The sequence below is a fragment of the Tachypleus tridentatus genome, chromosome 4 (genome assembly GCF_004210375.1).
Source record: "Tachypleus tridentatus isolate NWPU-2018 chromosome 4, ASM421037v1, whole genome shotgun sequence".
Classification (NCBI taxonomy): domain Eukaryota; kingdom Metazoa; phylum Arthropoda; class Merostomata; order Xiphosura; family Limulidae; genus Tachypleus; species Tachypleus tridentatus.
Genome location: NC_134828.1, coordinates 36,848,416 through 36,862,990, shown reverse-complemented (window position 1 = coordinate 36,862,990; position 14,575 = coordinate 36,848,416). Strand labels below are relative to the sequence as shown.

General features: G+C 34.7%; 1 protein-coding gene across 5 annotated transcripts in view; it reads left to right on the top strand.

The window, feature by feature from the left end:
- The window catches only part of LOC143248849 (frequenin-2-like), a 125,520-nt gene that overhangs the window by 97,849 nt on the left and 13,096 nt on the right, over positions 1-14,575 (top strand). For 4 of the 5 annotated variants that reach the window (XM_076497691.1, XM_076497689.1, XM_076497690.1 and 1 more), the window contains 2 exons: positions 2,817-2,865; positions 4,588-4,677. In XM_076497691.1, the coding sequence (XP_076353806.1) occupies positions 2,817-2,865; positions 4,588-4,677 (139 nt within the window). The remainder of the gene's footprint in view (positions 1-2,816; positions 2,866-4,587; positions 4,678-14,575) is intronic. The other variant, XM_076497693.1, reaches the window with a different exon arrangement.

Genomic DNA, 14,575 nt, shown 5'->3' with positions numbered 1-14,575 from the left:
AACACAAAAATGTTCATAAAAGCAGCAAAATCCAAAATTAGAAATTTCTATTTATCCTGGCATGGAACTAATAAACTTCCATATCAATTTTGGTGAAGATCCATCCACACCGCGCAAAAAACGTTACATGGACGTGTAACAAACAGTACAATTATTTTCATTATTAGGTTACTCTCAGGCCCGGCATAGCCAGATGGTTAAGGCACTCGGCTTGTGATCTGAGGGTCGCGTGTTCGAATCCCCATCGCACCAAACATGCTCTCCCTTTCAGCCGTGGGGGCGTTATAATGTAATGGTCAATCCTACGATTCGTTGTTAAAAGAGTAACCCGAGAGTTGTCGGTGGGTGGTGGTGACTAGCTGCCTCCCCTTGAGTCTTACGCTGCTAAATTAGGGACGGCTAGCGCAGATAGCCCTCTTGTAGCTTTGTGTGAAATTTAAACACAAACCAACAGGTTATGTTCTTGTTGCTAAGCAACGTGACATAAAAGCCATCGTTGAAACGTAGTGTTACCAAAACACACTGGATTCTTTTTTTATTGGAATTTTTTCAGCTGACTGAATTTTACCATTTATTGTTTTATGAATACGCAACAAATTAATTTAATGAATTATTTTAATTTTGAGTAGCTCATAAAGGAATTTATCGATATTTGATTGTTTCGAACGCATTTTTCTGCCTCTTTATTTGCCAAACTTGATTTCTCAAAATATATTTAAGTTATCTATTGTTTTTTTTTTAAATTTTGCGCAAGCCTACACGAGAGCTATCAGCGTTAGCCGTTCCTAGCTTAGCAGTGTGAGACTAGAAAGAAGGCAGCAGTCATCAACACCCACCGCCAACTCTTGGGCTACTCCTTTACCAACGAATAATGGGATTGACCGTAACATTATAACGCCCCCCACGGCTGAAAGGGCTAGCATACTTTGTGCGACGGGGATTCGAGCCTGCGACCCTCAGATTACGAATCGAACGTCTTAATCCACCTGGCCATGCCGGCCCCTAATTTATCTAGGAAATGTGAAGTTAGGGTATACTGTTGTGTGGGGGTGGTAATATTTGACGGGTTATACGATAGTCGAGTATAAAGCATAATTTTATAATTTATTGTGCTACAATTTAATTTGTTATTAAGAATTACAGGTAAGCTTTGATTAGTTTTCCTTTTTATGGTGGAATATTACTCCAATAATAAATAATAAAAGAGTGTGTTTGTGTGTATGTGACCGCCATAACTTCAAGAGGAAACAATCTAAAATTTGAAATTTAGCATTTATACTAAATCGACCTTGAGGGTGTGCACCTGGGTGTTAATACTATCTTATTCACATGCTTTGTGCGCATATTTTAACAAATCAAATTAGCGTAAAGCCAGATAGAAAATTAGTGATTTTTGTATAAAAACGTTTAACATGTAAAAAACCCGATGCCTTTTCGTAATAATGAGTTCGAACAATGGCTTTTATGTCATGTCACTTAGCAGCAAAAGCATAATCTAATATTCTTGTCATTCTGTGTATTGAAAGTATAAAATTGAAAAAAAAAGATCGATTTCCTAATTTAGAGTTTTCGTTAAGTAAATTCAGAAACGATTTAAGCTTAAAATTGGGTCCATATTTTTACTTGCATATTACATTTTATGAACTTGGCTCTAGACTGCGTTATCACAGACTATATTTTTACTTTATGTTTATTTATTAGTGTCTTTAAATGATACCAACATTTACTACACTTACAAGGTTCCATGGCAAATCCTTGCAATCTCCGTCACTAAAATCTTAATGGGCAGATATTAATCGAACTGTATAACAAAACAATAGATTCTGATAAAATGTGATAGACATTTATGATATCAAATATAAATATGATATATTTAAGTTAATGATAATGTTTCTTATTAATAAACGATTCTTAATTTACTGTACTTTCTTTACGATGTTTCTATGTTTCTGCAAAACAAAAATATTTAAAGTATTTTAAACTGTTTTTCTATGCTAAAATATGTTCAGAATACACACACTGATAGAATAATCTAGAATGTATCAGTCTAATCACCCGAGCGAAGCTGGGTACTTTAGCTAGTGATATGTAGAATAAAGTATAACAATAATAAGAAAGTACAAACGTCATTATTCATAGTTCAGTGATGCTATCGATTAATAATTTATTAATTTAGTTTTAATTTATTACTTTCAAACTTACGGATCTTAAAATAATTTTTAAAAAATCATAATTTTAGGAGTACTAAATAAGTGTAAACATTTCAAGTTTATTAATTGTAGTTTTCTATAAATTTAATCTATCATTATATATTTATTGCCCCGTTGGGAGAGCAATAAGTCTACGGATTTACAACACTAAAACAAGGGGGTTCGGTTCCCCTCGGTGGACACAACAAGTAGCTCGATGTGGCTTTGCTATATGAAAGCACAAACAAACAAATGCATTATATATTTAAAATGTTTTGAATACCAAGCGTGATATTTATTAATCATTCAATACATCGTTGTATTTTTCAGTCAGCATTTGACATAGGCCTACTGCCCTCTAGTGGCTCAGTGGTAAGTTTGTTAACCGAGTTTCGATACCCATGGTGGGCACAGCAGAGACAGTCCATTGTGTGGCTTTCCGTTTAACAATAAACAAACAAACCTGAGCCTAAAATGAAGTATTTACAATAAACTGATACTGATAACTACAAGTATTATCGATCTCCAAGCAATTTTAAGTAAATAACAAATATTCAAGTTTTCTGACTTATTATACAAAAGTTACATTTAGGTTGAATATATATTAGTTTCTTGTAATACTTGCAGGTATAAAGGTTTTGTGAAAGACTGCCCAAACGGTCATCTCACAGAAGAGGTAAGATATTAAATGTTAAACACAGGAGGTAAGATATTAAGTGTTAAACACAGGAGGTAAGATATTAAGTGTTAAACACAAGAGGTAAGATATTAAGTCTTAAACACAGTAACTGATCGTCAAAATTACAGCTGACTTTATAAAAAAAATGTTTGTCAAGTTGTTAAGTAAACAGTAAGACAAGCAATTAATAGTAAAATTGATGTGTGACGTCGCAAATGGTTAAGCTTTCTTTTTTGGCGGATGATATCTTCCCGTTTCACAAAATGAAGAATTAAAAATTCAGATTAATGACTCCATAAAGGTCATAAAGACATAAAGAGGATTTAGATGGGATTATTGAATCTGAATCTGTCATATAATTTTGTATTCTTGGCTCCCTCTAACGCCATGTTTGAAACTGTGTTCATGCCAGCACTCACAAACTAGCAGAACCAAACTTAGCTCGCGTGTTGAAATAATAGGAGCAAATGTTCCTTCGTGCATTTTTGAGGGATGGACTCCTGGGGGACAGCAATTAAAGTAATTTGGTATAATAAAGGAATTTGGTCGATATACTAGGGCCTCTGTGAATCATGTGGGGGACCTTTGAACCCCACATTATTTTTTCATCTACGCAACCATTCAAAGCTTTGAATATTTTTATTTTAATTCTCGTGCTTTATAACGAAATATAAGCACGCGATGTTCAAGATGTAATCTGTTGTTAAGTCCTTCAAATAGTAATGTTTGGTTTTTATCAATCAATTTGATCGGCCGATATCAGGATTTACTGAAACATCTATGTAGATTAGTGTATCACTTCATTTAATCTTGTTGATTGGCATTCTTTCTTTGTTTTTCACTAACTCCTTTTATTATGGCACTCAAGGCAGTTTCTCCCCTATTCTCCATTCTAATATCGCTGACAACGCGAGGACTTATGGTTTCAGTCCCTCCTGGGAAATAAAAACGGAGTTAATGCTAGTGGTTTGTATACACTAGTTACACCTGTAATTACTGAATGCTAAAGGATCATCCAGTTCAGGTCTGTTGGCTTCTGGAATTAATTAACTTGAACTTTCACTATGTTTTGTTGTAGGGAGAATTTCAGTCAAGTGGTCATTAAAAATATAGCGGCTCTGGACACTTGTAGTGTCTGTGTGTGGTTTTTAAAGTATGTTAAATTTATACATCAAAATTGTTTTTGTGAAGCGCTAAGTACGTGTGAAGTATATTTACACAATTTTTTTTTTGTTGTGCAAATCGGCCACATACAATCGCAGTGAGACTGAATATTATTTGAATATTCATAAAATTCCCCGGTCCTGTGGTTAGGGCGCTCGACTCATAACCTGAAGGTCGTGGACTCGAATTCCCGTCACACAAATGTGCTCGTCCTTTCAACCGTGGGAGCGTTATAATGTATAGATCAATTATTCTATTCGTTGGTAAAAGACTATCTTAAGTATTGGTGGTGGGCGGTGATGACTAGCTGCATTCCCTCTAGTCTCTCACTGCTAAATTAGGGACAGTTGGCGCAGATAGCCCTCGTGTAGTTTTGCGCGAAATTAAAAGAACAAACAACTTATAGAGATTTAACGACCTTCATACTGATTTTGTAAAATAGAGAACAAAAATAACAGTTTTTTTTTGCTGATTTTTATCAGTATTTACCATTATGCAGATGTATTGTCCTTTTTAATGACTGATGGAAACAACTACATGCTTTCTCCTCATTAGGGATTTTTAAGAATCTACAAGCTGTTTTTCCCACAAGGTGACCCCTCGAAGTTTACGTCACTGGTGTTCAGAGTGTTTGACGAAAACAAGGTACGTCAAAATAGATTGATTAAAAGTTTAGAGAGGAATTGAAATGAATTAAAGCTAGATAAAACAATCTTGCAATGGATAGACACAAGTCAGACAGGTAATAGTATTAAAAATCACTAGATTGTCATATGTATTTTCGATAGAGATAAACTAATCAACTAAATAATATTTGAAGTGTAATTAGATTAAATCAAACCTTAAAGTGACCTCATCAACTGTACTGTTTATTATTTATATAAACATGTAAGTATATCACAGTCAAGACTCTCAGTATATCACAGTCAAGACTCTCAGAACATCAGAGTCAAGACTCTCAGTACATCACAGTCAAGACTCTCAGTACATCACAGTCAAGACTTTCAGTATATCACAGTCAAGACTCTCAGTATATCACAGTCAAGACTTTCAGTATATCACAGTCAAGACTCTCAGTATATCACAGTCAAGACTTTCAGTATATCACAGTCAAGACTCTCAGTATATCACAGTCAAGACTCTCAGTATATCACAGTCAAGACTCTCAGTACATCAAAGTCAAGACTTTTCCTACATCACAGTCAAGACTCACAGTATATCACAGTCAAGACTCTCAGGCGGGTTTTAGGTGTTTTCCTTGTCATCTCAGGGTCGGGGTTCAGCATCCCAGTCGGGTTAAGGTGTTCGACTTGTCATCTGAGGGTCGCGGGTTCGAATCCCGGTCGCACCAAACATGCTTGCCCTTTTTGGCGGTGCGTGGTGATGACTAGCTGCCTTCCCTCTAGTCTTACATTGTTAAATTAGGGACGGCTAGCGCAGATAGCTTTCGTGTAGCTTTGCGCGAAATTCCAAACAAACCAAAATCTCATCTAGGTGACGTTTTAACTACAAAGATTTTCATTGACTTACTTGCAGAACATTTGTCTAGAAGACATATCATATTATTTTTAACCAAAACTGGTTCTTGGTAAAATTTATTAAAGTTTGGCTGATTTGATTTCGAGGTTAAAACCTGAGAGGAAAAACATCAATTTCACGTTAAACTTGTTGGCTATCAATACCAATGTGACAGAAATAAGAAAACATTCTACGCTTAATCTGGCTTACTATCCACCGAATCTTACGAGAATCTCCATTGCAGATGTTGAATGCGTTATATTAAAACGATTTTGAAGCCTCTCTGCGTTATATGCCGTTATGTTCATTAATGCTCTATTTGATAACCGTGTATCTTCAATATACTTCGTTCCCCGCTAGTACAGCGATAATAAACAAATAATTAGCATGCCTAATACCAATACTGGTCACTGCTTTTGAGGTACTTGAAGTATTAATTATCTACACCATGGGAAGGATGGTAAGGTAAATGCTATGAACGTTAACAATGAATAACGTTAGAAGATTTTTAGTAGAAAGAAAAATCTTTTCGATAAATAAAGATTCGATATAGATTAAATATTCTGGAAAAAATAAATAATTATCATTCACTGAAACTTTCACTGATTTCTAAACTAAAGTTTCCAGGGGTACAGTGGTAAGTTTAGGGGCTTGAAACGTTTAAATCCGGGACTCGATTCCCTGTGGTGAATTTAGCAGGTCTAATGTGGCTTTATAGTAAAATTAAATTACCAGCTAAGTTTAAAACATGCCCACAACTAACAAGAAACGAACCATCTATCACATACTAAAACCTGCAGTGCTTTATCAGGTAATATTTTAAATATGAGGCCTGGCATGGCCAGGTGTATAAAGTGCTCGACTCGTATTGTGAGGGTCGCTGGTTCAAATCCAACGAATAGCTGGTGAAAGAGTGGCCCAAGAGTTGGCGGTGAGTGGTGATGACTAGCTGCCTTCCTTCTAGTCTTACACTGCTAAATTACGGACGGCTAGCGCAGATAGCTCTCGTGTATCTTTGCGCGAAATTCAAAAACAAACAAACAAAATTTTAAATATGTCCGCAGCTTATAAGAAAGTAGCAAACAACCTATTGACCGACTTTATTTTGTCAACAAAGTTGTAAATAAGCCTATAGCTTACAGGAACCCAGAAAATCAACGCTCACTAAACTCTGTTATGCTGTAAGTTTGAGTGTCTGAATCTTTCCTAGAGCTTAGTTTGAAAATAGAACTTGTGAAATGTATTTGAACTTGGGAGTGTTTACTGTTCATTTCTCAGAAACAGATTAAAGGTCAGCTGAGAGTGCAACAAGGCCAGTAGATGTTTGCTATAAATGCAGCAAGAATAGCGGAGGTTTTTCACTGTGTCAAAAGCAACAGAGCTTTACTGACAATGTAACAATGGTGACAGAAATTTGAAGAAAACGTGGCAAAATTAAAAGAAGTTATAAACGGCCATTGCACGTTCAATTTTGTCTTTATTAGAATGTTTCAAATAAGTCGTATAAAAACAAAACAGAGTGGGGAGATTTAAGAAATGTAATAAAATGATTTTTATAGTTTATGGATGTGATTTGTTGCTATGTCACATTTTTCCATTACATTGTCTAATCTTTACGAAGTGTGATTGCTTTTACTTGACTGTTCAGTATTGGTGTTCTATATATACGACAGTTTGTGTCTTGCATTTATAGTGAATATAACATAGTTCAAAGTTTCAGACCTAACAAAGAATTCATAGTAATATATTTTCCCATTATTTCAAGCAGAGAACTCGAATAACTAATGTAACTCCATCAGCAATGATTTGGTATAAAATTACATATATAAAATAAATAGTTTAATATTTGTTTCTGTAAGTATTTGTATTTGACAAACACTAGTAGTTCCAATAAATATTTATCAATAATTCTGTACATTGCTGTGGTTCAGCGAAGGCAGGTAACTTTAACATGATCTAAGAAAATAAATTAAATTATCACATGGACATAATAGTCATAACGTTTAGAAATCTTAAGATGTTTTTTTTTCACTTTCTTTCTTGATATGAATATTCATTTGTTAAAGATATGACCATAGACTTTTTTAAACCCTATGAAAATTAAGTATTGTGAAATCAACGTATATATAAATGTGTAGATACATAATTACGGAAGTAGAAATTCTAATTTAAACTTAATATATAAATTTTAGCACTTGGCTTTGTTAAAAGTATTTTCATAAAATCTCGCAGGCCAGTTAGGTTTAAGACGTTTTGAAATAAGAAATATTATATCTGTAGAACGTTGTAAGGACATTTACTATTTTTGCTGAATGTTGGTCGAGTTTTACAGAATAATGAGTTACATCAATTTACAAAGATATTTTTATAATATAAATAAAAATAAAACTTAATACAGAACTGAGGAAGACAGAAGCGATTGTACGTTTCACAAATTCTTCATTTTTTCTTTCGTGTGATTTTTGTCGTCTTTTTATCAGTATAAATGTTAAAGAATGTAAACAAATTGTTAGTGATTTATTGTATAAAGAAATTGAAAGCCCCGTAGTAGTCTAGAATTTACAAACAACAATAATTACGTAAAGATTATGCTTGAATGAACGTACTGACCAAACTTAGGATATGGAATAACTGTCATGGTACACCATGCAATGTCTTGAATATGTAGAAAGAAGCTAACAAGGTGCTAACACATGGTACAGGTAAATGCTAGAAAAAGTCAGTTCAATAGCACTCAACAAATACACCTTGATAAAAACAGTGTTTAATGCTATATATTGAGTTTTATTGTTATGCCACGGCCCAAAAAACGTAGAGAATTGTCAGTAGCGCAGAGAGTTTGCATAGAAGATTTATGTGATGCTGCTTGGACTCTGACAAATTGCTACAGGCTCGAAATGCTCCCCAAACACTGTCAAGGACACCACAGATCGTGAGATCGACACAGGTAAATTTGAAAATAGGAAAGGAGGAGGCAGAACACCTAACTCAGTGATAATGATGCTAAATATCTTCATTTACTCAATCTTCAGGACAGAAGTAAGACTGTTACAAATCTCAAGCGTGAGATAAACAACCATGTAACAAATTATGTAATAGTGTTCAGATATACAGTATCAATTATTCTAAACCAGAGTGAAATATATGGTTGTATAGTAGTTAAACCTTTACTTCAGTCTTTAAGTATTGTCAAGAGACTGGACATTAGATGACTGTATCATATAGGTACTGAATGCTTTATACACTATGTAATCACATAATATTAAAATTTATTACAAACATTCGTAGAATAATTACTTTAACGTACACGAAGGTTTATTTAAAACAATATTTTATATACATTTGTTTTATTTAAAAAGGCCGCTTTTCTGTTGGTAAACATTTGTGCAAGATTAATGAGGATTGTGTCTTAGACCAGGCATAACTTGACCATTTTCATTCATAAAGTTAACTACTGTATCAAGTAATCCTTTGATCAGAAACAGGCAACAAACAAGATAAATAAAGAGATTGAAATTTAAAAACGTGCAAGTAGGGATCATATAAAACGTAAGTAAAAAGGCCGGAGATACTGGCAAAGTTTACTCGGTAAAAATACAGATCCTTATTTTTACCTTGCCAAATGTAACAGCATGGAGCCATAACAGGGATTTGTAGTTTGACTATATAATGTCTGCAGTATCTCCGGCTTTGCTTCCTTACTTTTTTTACGGTACCTATTTGCAGATTTTAAAATACCGATTTTTAAAAATATTTATGTTGCGAAATATTTAATATCAACTAATCGTAGAAATTTGATTAAGTAAATCAATTTATTATGTTAAAACCAGTTACTTTGGAATTCAAAACAACAACAACAAAGGTATTGTGAATTACTGTAATATCAAGCATCTACTCATGATAAGTATATGATATGTTATCAAAAACCTGAATTTAAGTAATGTAAAACAACCATAAAGATATAGTTTTTTCTTGTGAGTACTGAAACGTTAGAGAATGAGACGCAGTTCCACTCGCAATCTGAAAACGGCGAATTCAAATCCCCGACCCACCAAACATGCTTGCCCTTTCAGCAGTGGGGTCGTTATAATGTGACGGTCAATCCCACTTTAAGTTAGTAAAAGCGTAACCCTAGTGTTGGCAGTGTATGGTGTTGACTAGTTGTTTTCTTTGTATGGATAGCACTATTGAATTAAGGACAACTAGCGTAGACAGCCTTCGTGTAGCTTTGCGCAAAATACAACAAAACTAAGAAATAGTAATTCGATGCTTTTATCCTCCTTTCACTCCTTCAAATGTTTAATGGAGAAAGCCGTTTTACAGAGGTAGAATTATAATTTTGTTAATTTCTTGTCAGATTTAATCTTTAAGTCTTAAATATTATTATTATTCTGACAGGGTGAAAAAAAACAAAGAAAAATATTCTAGTTGTCAAAAACATTGTTTAACTTATTTGTTTCCGTGTGGACTGATAGTTTGAGTATAGTGGTAAGAGAAGGTTTATAGGCCATTTCTCAAGATATTTATAGACTCAATATTTTAATCACTGTCTGAGAAAAAAACGAGTTGTAATGTAACAGTTCATTGAGGTTGAATAGCGACTACAAATAACAACAATGAAGTTTTTTCTTTGTTTGATGTAAAAGTATGTGTACTATAATATTGTGGTGTTTTCACACATTTTATATTGCTTTATTACAAAAAATGTCTTATTTTGTTTGTACTAAGCACACAACTACACAAAGGGGCTCTGTGTGCTCTGCCCACCACGGGTATCGAAACCCGGTTTCTAGCAGTTGGAGGGACAGAAACAGTTGAATTTATTAATTTTCTAAATAAATAATGTTCGTACAGACATGATTATAACAATTATTATATGCCATGTAGCTGTTATTCAATTTCTCGAAAAACCGTTTACGAGAGAATAGATATATTTATCTCAAATATATGTAAGGTGTTACAAAAGTGTCATCAGTGACGCCTCCTTGGAACTTAAGTCGGTGTTTAAAGTTCCCTTTACGTTTATACAGGTGTTGAAGGATTTCCATGTGTGAGTTTGGAGATTGGTAAATAAAATGTTTTTAAAATAACTTAATATGTGTTTTAATTACGTTAAAGCCTCTTGTTTAACAGTTTTATTATTGCCTGAATTTTAAAACAGTTGTTTTCTCAATATGAAATTTAGTTACTGCAAGTATAATATGTGGTTAAAGCGTTGAATCTTTTCATGATTTCTGAGTGGCTAATCTTTTTTACTTGGGTTTTACAATGTAATATTTTTTAATTTTAAGCAAACCCTGCATTTTGTTGTAATTTTAAGCTATAATAAAATAAACTAATAGTAAGTAACCTCAAATCTAAAACGTTATCCATTTCAGTTATGTCTATGTCTTACTTTCAAATGATAAATCTCTTTAAGTAATACTTTTCATGTAAAAAGATGAACTAAAAAATTGTCCATAGATGAGTTTGGTCAAAGAAGAATGACGTAATTTAGAATAATAAAATTATTAGGAAAAAGGACAAAGATGACCATAGTACATGACGTAGTTTATTAAACTTACGAAAGTTTACTCTCAGTCACTTTCTATCAATGGTTTAAAAGTATTTTAAGGCATCTTTTGGGCATTACATCTTGTTATTTCTAATGAAAAGACACAAATAACAATTTTAAGGTTTCCTTATGTATATGAATGATTACCCTATATAAACCGTTACCTCATGAAGGTTTTAACTACCCGAATTAAAATTCTTCAACTAATGAATGGCTCTGTAATTTCTGCCACAACAGAATGTACATCTGTTGATCTGTTGATGGAGCTAAAATCATTAACTCTTTCAACTTCTAGAAAGGTATGAAGCGAAATCAGGCACCAACGCTAATGAAAATATAGTACTGTTTACTGAGATGAATTCGTTTAGTGTTTATATACATATCTCGAAGGAATTATTCCAAGTTTCTCCAGGGAATTTCCTGTAGAAAGGGAACCACACTAGTGATATAAATGAGAGAGAAAGGATTAATTATACGTTGCATACAGAAACCTTAGATACCCCTTAATTTCTGTTTGCTTCCAATTTTCATCAGAGAAAGCATGGACGAGAAGGAATGCTAGATCTTAGTTCTGTTTCCAATAGCCATCCACAACATGCCAGACCGATCAATAGTCAGCCAGGTCGGCGAGTGTAAAGACGTGTGTTTGAGGTTAATGGCTCGTTAGATTTGCAGGATTAATTAAGCTATAGACATATTTAATGCAGTTTAAGGCTTGCTATAACAACAACTAACAAATAAACATGATATTAAGTGCTTTAGATAATTGGATATTAAAACATATCTTTTCTTGCAGTCTGAGGGCAACAAACTTTGTAAAATAAAATATTAATTACAAAATAATACACGTTTGTTCAGCCTCTGGTTGATCAAATTTGTTTTAATCTTGTGTTACTTTTTCTATTAAATGCTAACTAGGGAGTGGAAGTAAATGTACTGTTAATTATGCTGTGTTATCCTGGCCTTGTATTTTATATACATTTTACAGGCGCATGAAGGGAAGACGGACCAATATACGAAAGAAAACTGTACAGTACTTGTTTTATGTCTACTTAGAAATGTTTGGTTTGGTTTGAATTTCGCGCAAAGTTACACGAGGGATATCTGCGCTAGCCGTTTCTAATTTAGCAGTGTAAGAGTAGAGGGAAGGCAATTAATCACGAGCACCCGTCGCCAACTCTCGGGCTACTCTTTTATCAACGAATAGTGGGATTGATGGTCACATTATAGCGTCCCCATGGCTGAAAGGACGAGCATCTTTGGTGTGACGGGGATTCGAACCCGCGACCCTCAGATTATGAGCTGAATGCCTTAGAAATGTAACACATGTCATCATTAAAACTGCGGTACGTTTGGAGAGAACGCTATTTAAGTTTAAAATAGGCCCGGCCAGATTTCTTGTTTTGAACATAGATATAATCTCTAAAATAATGATTCATTTTCAAAATTGTTCCTGGTATAATAGGACTATATAATATATTGCGAAGCTGGGTCGACCATGGCCTACTGATTAGCGTACCCTGTGAATCCGAGGATTCATGGTTTGCGCCACACTTCCACAGTATTGCGCGCGCACATTAAGCACTAAAATTTCCTGTCTACTGGTCACAGGGTCCGTAATAACGTTTGATTTGACGTTAGTGATCACGGGGTCTGTAGTAACGTTCGATTTGACCGTACTGGTTACAGGGTCCGTAATAACGCTTAGAACATACTCAGAGAGAAATATAAATAAATAAAACTGCTGCAGGCCCAAAAAATGTTACATAGATTGAGTGATTTTGTCTTGTTTATTCAGTTAGATGTTGCAGATAAGAAGGTAAAGCTGTTTGATCTGTTGAAATATGTGGATCCAGTCGGTAGGGAACAGGACTCACAAGTATTGCAACTGTTTGTGTTTTCTGATAGTGAAGCCACATCGGGCTATCTACTGAGTCCACCGAGGGGGCTCGAACCCTTGATTTTGGCGTTGTGAATTAGTAGGCTTATCGTTGTACTAACGGGAGACAGTATTGCAATTAATAACTTAAACACATTTACTTGGCCCGGCGTGGCCAGGCGGTTAAGGCACTCGACTTGTAAACTGAAGGTCGCGGATTCGCATCCCCGTCGCGCTAAACATGCTCGCTCTTTCAGCCGTGGGGGCGTTATAATGTGACGGTCAATCCCACTATTCGTTGGTAAAAGAGTAGCCCAAAAGTTGGCGGTGGGTGGTGATGACTAGCTGCCTTCCCTCTAGTCTTACACTGCTAAATTAGGGACGGCTAGCACAGATAGCCCTCGAGTAGCTTTGTGCGAAATTCCAAAAACAAACAAACAAACACTTCTAAGTACGAAACGTTTTTTTCTTCGTTGTTTTGTTTTTGCAACGAGTTGCGAAATATAAATCTCCTGTTTCACTTGACGTTGTCCGGTCGATATAATAAGGACTAATTAAAGCGTAAGAAACATTCTTTTGTGCTTACCACGTACTTCCTTTACTAACGGAGGTTTTATTTGGAAGATGAAGATCGTATAGCAGCTGGTAAATAAAAAACGTATAAAATAACGCAGCCAATTGCGGGAATCCTAAATTGAAGTATGTGAGGCCTCTTCCTACCATGAGTTTCTTTTTGGTAAGCTCCCGGGTAAATCAGAGGACTTACACAACTAAAATCGGTTTTGGATATTCGCGGTGGACAGAACACAGATTGTATAGCTTTGTACTTAAAAACAAAAGAAAAATTCTTAGGCGAATAAAAATGGCTGCAACCTATAAAGTGAAGCACACTACAAAATGAAATACATTTGATTCAAAGCTGGTGAATGGATTTCACTATGATATCAAACAAAAATGGTTGAAAACTATCAAGTGAAATCCTCTAAAAGACCAATTAAATTTTTTTGGCAGCTATTGATGGGAGTTCTCCAAAGTGTAGAAAACCTTATTTAATAACTATGCTAACTATGCTTTCAATCTGAATTGCACCTGAAGAGAAACATTGTTTGGTAACTATGAGAACTATGTATTTACAACCTGAATGCCACATTATGCACACGTGGTGTTAAAATTTTATGTCAGAGCCTAGTGGGGAACACACATAGCCGTTCCAAATTTTGAACTATTTACAACAGGGTTTTTGTCAAAGTTCAAACCGAGCAGCAGGATACATTGTTATTCTTATAATACGCCTCAGCTGAAGGCGAGGAACACGTTCAGAAGCATCAGGTCTCGAAACTCTGATCCTGCGACCCGTACTCAGGAACCCTAACTATAAGGCCTAAGCTCAAACCCTGTCGGTGGAATCCACCAACGATCTTATTCGTTAAGAATCAATGTAGAAGAGGAAATATGTTTTTACTTCTTGTTGATGACTTATTAGTGAGTGTAGCTGTTATTACTTCGTTCTTAACACTAACATGCTTTAATTTTCGAGTCAGTTTGTTTTATGAGTTTCGTGTTCATTCTCTGAGCAACTATTGATTTACTTT